The 9,586-nt window shown below is 47.5% G+C and overlaps 2 protein-coding genes across 3 annotated transcripts in view; one reads left to right on the top strand and one right to left on the bottom strand.

Annotated features, from left to right (window-relative positions):
• Positions 1–6,679, top strand: part of LOC131887848 (NGFI-A-binding protein homolog) — a 40,117-nt gene extending 33,438 nt beyond the window's left edge. For both annotated transcript variants that reach the window (XM_059236579.1, XM_059236571.1), the window contains exons 8-10: positions 2,799–2,998; positions 3,721–3,916; positions 4,490–6,679. In XM_059236579.1, the coding sequence (XP_059092562.1) occupies positions 2,799–2,998; positions 3,721–3,916; positions 4,490–5,068 (975 nt within the window). In that variant the 3' untranslated portion in view covers positions 5,069–6,679. The remainder of the gene's footprint in view (positions 1–2,798; positions 2,999–3,720; positions 3,917–4,489) is intronic.
• LOC131888006 (deoxyribodipyrimidine photo-lyase-like) lies at positions 5,740–8,273 on the bottom strand. The gene is made up of 3 exons (XM_059236769.1): positions 6,770–8,273; positions 6,488–6,676; positions 5,740–6,409 (listed from the first exon to the last, which is right to left on the bottom strand). Exons 1-3 carry the CDS (start codon positions 8,032–8,034, stop codon positions 6,307–6,309), a joined length of 1,557 nt encoding a protein of 518 aa, XP_059092752.1. The 5' UTR covers positions 8,035–8,273; the 3' UTR covers positions 5,740–6,306.
• Between the last annotated feature and the right edge of the window lie 1,313 nt (positions 8,274–9,586).

Below are 9,586 nucleotides of genomic sequence, written 5' to 3'. Positions count from 1 at the left end.
TTAGATCGAGTTGTCCTGCCGACAAAAAATGGCTTCAAATTGGAGACGATGAGCCTGATTCGAGCGAGAAAGTCAGCTGTCTTCCGGGTTGGTTTCCTATGCTTGAAAAGGGCGAGGTAACCAATGTCCCCGGATTTCCTTCTGAAGAAAGCCATGCCGGGGGCTCATTTGCCTATTTCCTTGAGATTGTATTGGGATATAAGTCATAGAACTAAAACATATGCCGTTGTTTGTATACGTTAAACACAAGGAAGGTGACAGGCCAGTGGGGATAGAGCAAACAAGAAATGAGGCCTCATTTGTTTATAAAAGGTTTTTTGTCTTGGTCGGATCTTTGAGCGATTGCTGGAAACAGAGAGTTCCCTTGTCCAATGGATCCACGAACAGATCTAGCCTTGGAATCATCCCAGCTTTGTCCGCTTTGGCCCTTTTCTTAGACGGTCTTTGATGGACTCATGTCAACGAACTCAAGAGCATAACCAAATAGATATGGACTTAGCATTCCTCATGACGAATTTGGGACCTTCCCAATGCAAGTTAGAAGTGCCAAGTGAAGGGAATTAATGGCAAGCGATGCCGGTCGTCGCCTGTCGTTCGTTGCCTTACTCCATCCACGCATTCAGCGTCCACTTGTGACATCATTGAACGAGCACAAGTGTGTATGTTCAACGAGGGATAAAAAATGGCTCACTTTTTTTTGCCGGCAGTTCTTATCGCCTCGTAACCTCGTCGTCATCCCCTTGCCTCATATGATTTGCCCTAATTTCTCCACATCCTTGTATACTATGAACGTTGCTCATCCACCCACCACCCTTTCCCGTTCCGCCCATCCCTGTTTCCGCTTCCATTTCGTACATCATGTCTCTACAGTAGATCTGTACAGCAGGTTTTTTACCGCTTCTTTGGCCTTTGGCCTTTAAATGTTCGACTTTGTTCGTCCACCAAATCCCAAATCAAACAAAACAGCGCGCGCTTTTCAGGCCGTGATCAATTATGCGAGCAAAAAGTCCACCCATGACCGGCTAATTTCACCCAAATGAGCCGACGTACTTGAGGGATCAGAGTATCCAGTCATGAGCCAATCCTTTTACAAATGCTACTAATCGAACTTAACCCATGAAGGCTCGTTCCTTGTCTTTCATGGGCAAGAACGAAGCCTGGCAGGACAAGTACTCAACCACAACATATAGGCCTTACTCATTGTTCACTTATTCTACGCTGTCACTCTTGTTGTTGGACATTTAATCCGCACCCATAGTCGGGCTTATAATTGATTCGGCTACTGTCTGATGGAAAGGCTTATCCAAGGCTGGCCGATTTGCCAATATCTTTTTTTCATACATGGCCGAGTATGTCAGTTCACGTTTATCTGGAGATGCTAGAAAAAGAAGTTCAACTCCTGATGATGGTGGTGGTGGTGGTGGTGGTGGTGGCGGTACTATCTGCTGGCCAAGCCACTCGTTGAGGTTGGAAGGAAGGGGTATCAAAATCCACTTTTTGCTCATTATGTCATTGCCGAATTGAGGATGGCTGGTTGGGTGGGAGCCGCAGAAAGACACACCATTCTGAGATTTGCCCAGCGAACGAACTGAAACCGAGCGTTTGGCAAGCTTGGGAATGGAGATGCTTTGGCAGTCCAGCCTGCGCCAAGTCCTCCTCACTACCCAACTGGATGATATGTAGCTATCTATGTACCTATGGATCGCATGCAACATACGCTATGGTGTACGTACGTACTTGTACCCTACGGATCAAGCAGTGACGAGTACGAGACTGAGAGGCTTCATGCGATCTATTCGCAAACTGCAAATTCAAACACTTCGCTTAGTATGATAGCGTTTTCTGCTACTAGTGTACTGTACGTACAGTACACTACATGGAGAAGTATGAGTCAGTCCCAAGGAGGTACGAGTATGAGGTGGGAGGAAGAGCAGCCATACTAGTAGATAGCTACATACATTAGTAATAGTGGTTTGCAGAGGACGCATCTATGGGGATCAGAAGACGTTATTGCCAACTTCGTTGCTACCCCTGGTTTAGCCAGCCATTCAACCTCAATAATGAAGAGGATGACGGTGATGATGACGACGAAGAAGAAGAAGAAGTAGAAGTAGAAGTAGAAGAAGAAGAAGGAGAAGCCAACGACGACGAGTCGAACAAGACCGACTCGGGCGAAGAAGGAGACAGAGCACATGAAAAAGAGATGGAGAGGAAAAGATTGTACTAGCTACATCATGTAGGAGTATTCGCGAAGGAAGAAAAAAGGATTGCAGTTGTTGATGTTGTTGATGTTGTTGTTGTCGTTGTTATTGATGCGGTTAACGAACTTACTCCATTCTTTTTATCGTCATTGCGAACGAGATGTTGGAAGAGGTAGTAGGAATGATGGCAACGGTGGTGGTGAACACCTACTCGTTGTACGTACGTACTATGTTTACGTACACAGAACAGAAGTAGGTACGATCTGCCGAGCTGGATCAAAAGACAGACAAAGAGACAGCTTTCGCGCACACAAATATAAAAAGATGAGACAAAAGTGACTGGTCAAATGTGCCGCTCTGAGCTACTAGGTTTGCAACGTGTCAGATGACCAGGATTGGCCCAATCAAGTTTGTCAATTCCCGCTTAGTTTGATGAATGGACCATGGTGACATTCGACCCACGTCCCCGTTGAGCATTACACCCGGCTTGGTGTCCAATGGCAGCACTCTCTAGATTCAAATTCGTCTTTAGGATCATGAATTGACCATTTCAAATCTTTATTTCCTCTTCAACCTGCTTCCATTCTCTCTTTGTAGCGCCGCATTGAAGCCATCTCGATGGAGGTGAACGCCATTCTGGAGGAAGTGGAGACACTGCAGAAGGCGGCGGAGCACGCCAAAGACGACTCCAATCTCGCCCTGTTCAAGAGCATCTCCCAAGAGGTGGATCGGCTCACGCTCAAGCAAGCCGAATTGGTTCACGAACAACACGAGCACATGAAGTTCTTTCGAGCCAAGTGAGTAAAGAACAACACCCGTTTTGGAATGGGGGATCCGAAGGGGTGGGTCGTGCTGGGGGAACACCTCGAATTTATGTGAGTAAAATACATAAATCGACGCGATAACGTAATTAGACAACGTGAGAGGAGAGGGTCAAACTGGTCTGGCGGATTTTGGGCTTTACATGTTTGGCACATTGACCGCCTTTCATGCAAATGACGTGTCCAATCCTGAGTTTTGAAGGGAAAAAATACTTCTATGCAAATTTAGGTGGAAAAAGGGGTCTCATGTGTTTCATGTCGCACAAAAGAGGGGAGAATAAGATGCGGATCATGGAAATACGCTCATGAAAAACAGTAACTCGAACAAATCCCGAAAAACACATTCATGCCAACACGCAAATAGTCGACCGACCGACCAACCGACCGACCAAAACCGACCAACGGAGAGGGTGATCATGATGACGACCATGTGTCCAACGAACTTTATATTTGCATTTCAATGCCAATCCTGCTGCCCCTCCCGGTCGTCTCCTTGATGATTTTTTGGGGTTGAAAAGGCTGAGATTCGCATTTCCTTTGATTCAAAGTAAGAGAGAGACCTACGACAAACAATGGGACACACGACGAGGGATTGGGACCTGTTTCATTAATTAGAAGACGCCGACTCGCTGGCGTAGATTATAAGTATCGACCGTTACTATCACGTCCCCAACCGGTTTTATCCTTTGCATTCACAGACCTCAGAGTGCGTCCTCTACAAACATCCGAACCAACAACACCGATTATGCGGAATCGCCCGGAGACGGCAATGACCATGATCCCCTCAATGAAGACGACCAAGACGAGGAAGACAACTCTCGATTGTCCGCGTATTCCAACACAAGCTCGCCACCCCCAACGTCTGGAAGCGGCACAATCACATCGGGAAACTTTGTAAGTCCGATTCCTTTCCAATATTGGGGCCACGGTGCGGTGGTGCCTTTGGCCCACTAAAACTGTATGGTTTCAAGGTTCAAGCTTTGATGCGTTGTAAAAAGACATGTACTTGGGTCCGTCCAGGTTAGCCTTTCTTGTAATTGCAAATGTCAAGTTCAAATTTTTGCGTACTTTTCAAACCAGAAATGTAGCGAAAGCGTTGCCCGGATCGATTCTCCTCCCTAACACTTTTAGACGCTTTCCACACCCACAAACGGAGAACCAAACTGCTAGCTAGCTCGGGCCGAGGCCCCTGCTTGGGGGTGTTTGTCACACTCCTTCGGCCCGGCCCTTAGCACCCTACAACACAAAAAAGTAAATAAATCGGTCAGCCTCATCCACAGAAAATGATATATACAGTAATCCCGCGCGATCAATGCCATCAGTTCACAAATTGACCATTTCAATTGATGCGACGAGTCGCCATTAAGTCCGGCGCGTCTTTGATCTGACGATCCAACCTGATTCAATTGACGTCCCTCTCCGTAGATCCACTAGTATTTCGAAGCGTAACAATCCATTTTCTTCCAGGTCTTGTCCGAGAGTGGCGGTCAAATCATCGCCGTTCAAAATCCAGCCCTGGTGGCCAACACATCGCTTCGTGGCCATAATCCATTGCAGCACTCTCATCAACTCCCACTGATGCATAACCAGTACCACCACCTTCACCTCCACCACAACCCGCCCAACGCCGATGGGAGACATTCCCCGCCTCCCCAACGTCAGGTCAGGCGAAGGGGCGGAGGGGGATCTTCCCGTTTGGCCAGGAACAACGGGACCTCCAGCCACAAGTCGCTCTTGGCCTCTTCATCCACGTCGTCCGTGGACTCCACCTCGGGCGATCCCCCGGCCCACCGCTGCAGCACGCGCAAGAAGTCACCTGGTTTGGCTCCACCCAAATCCCCGCCAACGCCTTCATCCCACTCCCCTGACCAGACTTTCAAGCAAGAGCCAGCCTCACCACCTGCGTCCCTACCACCTCCTCTGGCCCCGCCCGAGTCCTCTTCGTCGCCACGAGGCCACGCCCCCTCCTCGTCCCCCAATTACTCAGTCCAGTGCCATGCCAATGTTGGCGGCAGTAAACGAGCCTCCAAACACTGGAGTTTGTAGCCCTGGGCTCATATTCGGAACAAGATCATCGGATCGACCAGAGGTTCCGGCAACAACTCAGGTTGTTTCTTTGGTCGAGTGAACCCTTCAAAGCAAGTTATACGTACAAACATGACGCTTGACCTCTCACAGGTCCATTTTCAACCCTCTTCAGACAGTCAGTGAGGAACTATGCCAGAACCACTCGCGAATCTAATATTATCAAACTGAAAAAACCTTTGGCCTGAAAGGCTCTAAATTTAAGAAGAAAAAGAACAACCAACAGGCAACCTCGATGTTTCGGAAATCTTATACGTAACCAACCAAACAAACAAACGCCTTGAACTTCATATCGTCCAAGACGACGAAGTTTTGCCAACGCACTGAAAAGACGAGAATGCCAATCCATTTCTCATTTCCCGGTTCCAAACCATTATGATTGTACCCAACGGCCTAGCCGATGGCAATCAACTTCAAATTGAGCCCGAACCCGGTGATGCTTTCCGTTTTCAAATGATCATTATCAGCGGCAGAATCAGCCAGAATTCTAAATTCCAAATTCCATGTCAACCCAGCCAAACGTAACGCCTCCAATCGTTCAGAAATTGGACGGCCATCAAAATCTCGACTTTGTACAAAATCTGTTGTTCCAGTTCTCGGCGAGAGAACATCTAAAAGAAAACAAAAAAACGGAACAGACCGAAAGAATGGATTGAATCCTCAAATTCAACAACAACCAAAACAAAAAAAGACCCATTCCAATGTGTTCATCAATTTCGAGCCAGTGAAGCTATCGATCCCACAAGATGAATCGTCTCGCTTGGAAAGCCAATTGTCGCACCCTGTGATACGAATGCAATGTCACCGTTTCTGTCTTGACACTAAATAGGTGTTTCTTTGTGCCCAATGTTGGTTTGATGTCCATTTTTGTACTCAATCTCGTTTTTTCCCCGATGTAATGTAAAGAGGGAGGAGGTCCAACCTCTGGTCACTTTTCCAATGATACGTACCACATAATTCGCCCAGCATTTGACGCTCATCGTATTGACATCATCATCATCAGCATCATCATCATCGCCCTCATGATTGAATGTGACGGGTGAGTCGACGATTGTACTCGGTAGATATCCGTGCCTCATATGCATAACTTCTACCATCGTGACCAGCACGTAATTCGAAATATAACCTGAACCAGGCTTGATCTCAATCAGAACCACCCCTCTGTGTCAAATGATTCATATTCCACAGGGATCGCGCTTTTATTTCTTGACTTTCTTCAGATAGGGATGAGCTTTGGCGCCATATTTGAGGATGAACTTTTTGATATCAAACTTCCGCTTGCACCCGTCATAGTTCATGTACCTGAGAGGGAAAACGAAACCGTGCGATGGCAATCGATGATGTTACACTCCAGTCGCAAAATGAAGGGTGCATCCTTACCGAATTTTCCCAAAAACCTTCCTCTCGGCCCAACCTTGGTCATGGATCCCGCAGATGGACCACATGCACCCCACGAAACCATTGGGATCGCGTCCATCCAGTTGATAACGGTCATTCAAATAAATGGCCGTGGCCAAGGCCTCTTCGGGACTCTGGGTCCATTCCAAGATCTTCTTGGCCCAATACATTCTGGATCGAGATTTGACATGGGTTATTGTTGTTGTGGTTATCAATATTGTCATTTTTAACGTATTGCATTGACAGCCGGTTTCACCACCTCACCTGAGAAAACCGTGCATTTTACCCTCTTTCACCATTTGGATTTGGGCCGCGTTCCACAAGTCGTCGTGGGTGTGGGCCTTTTCCAATTCCGAGCGGTCATACAAATAGGGCCGGGGATCCGCTCGATGCTCCGCCAGGGTCTTTTGAGCCCAACCAAAGGCCCCCTTCACATTGTCGTAGTCGGGTTGGTAGTAACAGAAATTGTCGGATAGCTCTCGGCGCACAATGGCCTCCTCGACGAATCCGGCCACGCCCGCCGAGCTCCGGCCATGCTTCTTCACATAGAGCACCGCCCGCTGCATGGAAATCTGTCCGAAATGCGCCCAAGGTGAGATATTAGATAAAACGGCCACATTGGGATCATTGCGTCGGTCAGCATAGGATGGAATTCTTTGACCAGCAAACTGGGCCAGATTTTGGAGCGCAGCCCGGGTTCCGGGCGTGAAACTGGTCACGGGTGGCACCGAAGTATCGACGGTGAGCCAATCAAAGACCTCCGTCCAATCAATGGGCGACGAATCAGCGGCCTGAAAATGCGGATGCGGGCTGACGGGCGGAAACTCGGTCAGAAATTCGTCCAATTTCCGGTGGATTTTGCTCCGAATGGTACGGGCCGCATATTCCTGTTTATCCGAGGTAACCCACACGGGCACCACGTTGTGAGCATCCACTTGGGCGAAGGGCAATTGCGGGTCCAGCTGCTTTTGCACTCGCTCGACCCATTGACGCGGCACCCGCAGCGGACTGAAGTCCGTCACCAAGCACGTGACCGCCCTCGAAGCCAGAAAGGCAGGCAGCCGCTCGGCCGCCGCTCCCCGGAGCAGATGGAAATGGATTTGGCGCACCGCCAGCTCGCGTTCCACCTCCTGGAGGCCGCGAATCATGAAGTCGTACTGGCGCAAAGTGGCGTCCAAAAAGCCGGGCACCAGGCAAAACACCACGTGCAGCGGCCACCCGTGGGCCCAAGCCAGTTTCTGCCCGTAGAGCAAGGCCCAATTGTCTTGGACCCGCTGATCCCGCGACATCCAGTATACTACGGCTCCGGGGGTGGGACGGGGCGTAGCCGGGGTATCGGGCGGCCCGCCCTGCAGCCAGCGGACCCGTTGAGCGTTGAAATCGAATTGAGATACATCCGAATCCACCGTCAAGCGACTCCGCTCCAGCTCCGCCTCAATGTCTGTCGTCGACGACGAGGACGACGACGAGTCCGTGGACGGGCGGGCCTTTTTGGTGGGCGGGCCCGCAGCTTGGCTTTTCCGACTCATGATTTATTGATGCCACTCAAAGGCGGTTCAACCCGTGCTCGGCCCACCAGGCCAGCAGGCCAGCAGGCCAGCAGGCCACCGTGACACCTGCTGATCACCGATCGGGAAAGGCCGGTGACTGGCTGAAGACGTTGGGTTAGTCCGGTAACACGGGAATCAGGATGGGAAAATCGACCTGTCGTCGATCCAGTCAATTTTGAGTAGTGCGTGCGGAGCGGACTTCAAAGTCATGGTCTTAGGGTTTGAATACTCAAGGTTGGGTTATTCATGAATGGGGAACTGCGCGCATAAATAACTTGGGGGGACTACTTACATACAGGATTGGAGTTCAATTTGGACAACTCTCTCAAGGTTGTAGTGGCCATCGCTAGGCCCAAAATTAGATGAGTTCAATTGTCAGGGCCAGGAGATGGTCATAATACCACTTTCACTAGCTCTAGGTAAAGTAAGTTATCCATAGGATTCAAATTTTTATGATATGTTTCTGAGCTTTTTGAATCTGACAGAATCCCAATTTTTCTGCTTTTCCGGACCAGAGGTTGAATCAGTAGACGTAGTCTTCCAAAATAATGGGCAGTTCCTAGAGCGTAGGCTGTTGAAAGTGGGTCAAGCCTTTCACGGGAAGCCCTGGCAATATCTGGCCAAAAAAAAATGCCGAGACATATGAGGGTACTTTTAGAAATCAGGGCATCATGGGGCACAATTTCATAGTAGGTGACTATGGCTGTTCATATAACAAAAAAGTAAGTTAAAATTTGAATTGATGTTTTTGAAATTTTCATTTAGCAAAGCCCTGCCCAAATCTTAAAACTTAATAAGGCTTGAAGGCACTGTCTTCAAACCCGGCTGGCCAGATTTTTTTCAGGCAACGATGCTGGCTGGTGCAAAATTGATGTTAAAAACATGCTAATTGGAATTCGAAAATGCTAGAACAATGCTATTTTTTTTTTAAAGAAAAGCATGTTATTCATGGTGTTCGAAAAGGATTTCAGTTTCACAATTCAATTATTTTTGGCACTCTTTGACAGGGCATGTTCAGGCAATATTTTGAAAATTATGCTTTTAGAAAAAAGAATTGAAAAACACAGAAATCTAAAGAAAAACCTCGAAGTAAATATTGATGCTGTCCAGTTTATGATATTCTCTTAATTTTGAACCCTGAGACTTAGACGGGGACGCCAAAAAGTGACAAGTTTTATTTGAGCAAAAATGAATTTTCAGGATTTGAATAAGTTTTTTTTGCACCCAATTACAATTGTTCTTATCACCAAAGAATAATATTCTTGGGTGAGATATGATCATGAAAATAAGATAAATTGTCTTTTTCATCGTGCATCATACTCCAAAGCGGACATTAGCAATAAGTTTTTTTCATCCATGTGGCTCAATTGCTGTCTCTTCTATTTTCATTTTTTTGCTATTTTTGAATTTTTTGATTTGGTTTACTTCAAATGTGCGGGGGGAGTAATTTTTGGAAAACAATGAAACTAACCAAAATAGTTATGTTTATTTGAATATTACAGTTTACATACTTACATTTACTATAGGATTG

The sequence above is a fragment of the Tigriopus californicus genome, chromosome 1, assembly GCF_007210705.1.
Source record: "Tigriopus californicus strain San Diego chromosome 1, Tcal_SD_v2.1, whole genome shotgun sequence".
Taxonomy (NCBI): Eukaryota; Metazoa; Arthropoda; class Copepoda; order Harpacticoida; family Harpacticidae; genus Tigriopus; species Tigriopus californicus.
This window is presented reverse-complemented; position numbering and strand designations above follow the sequence as displayed.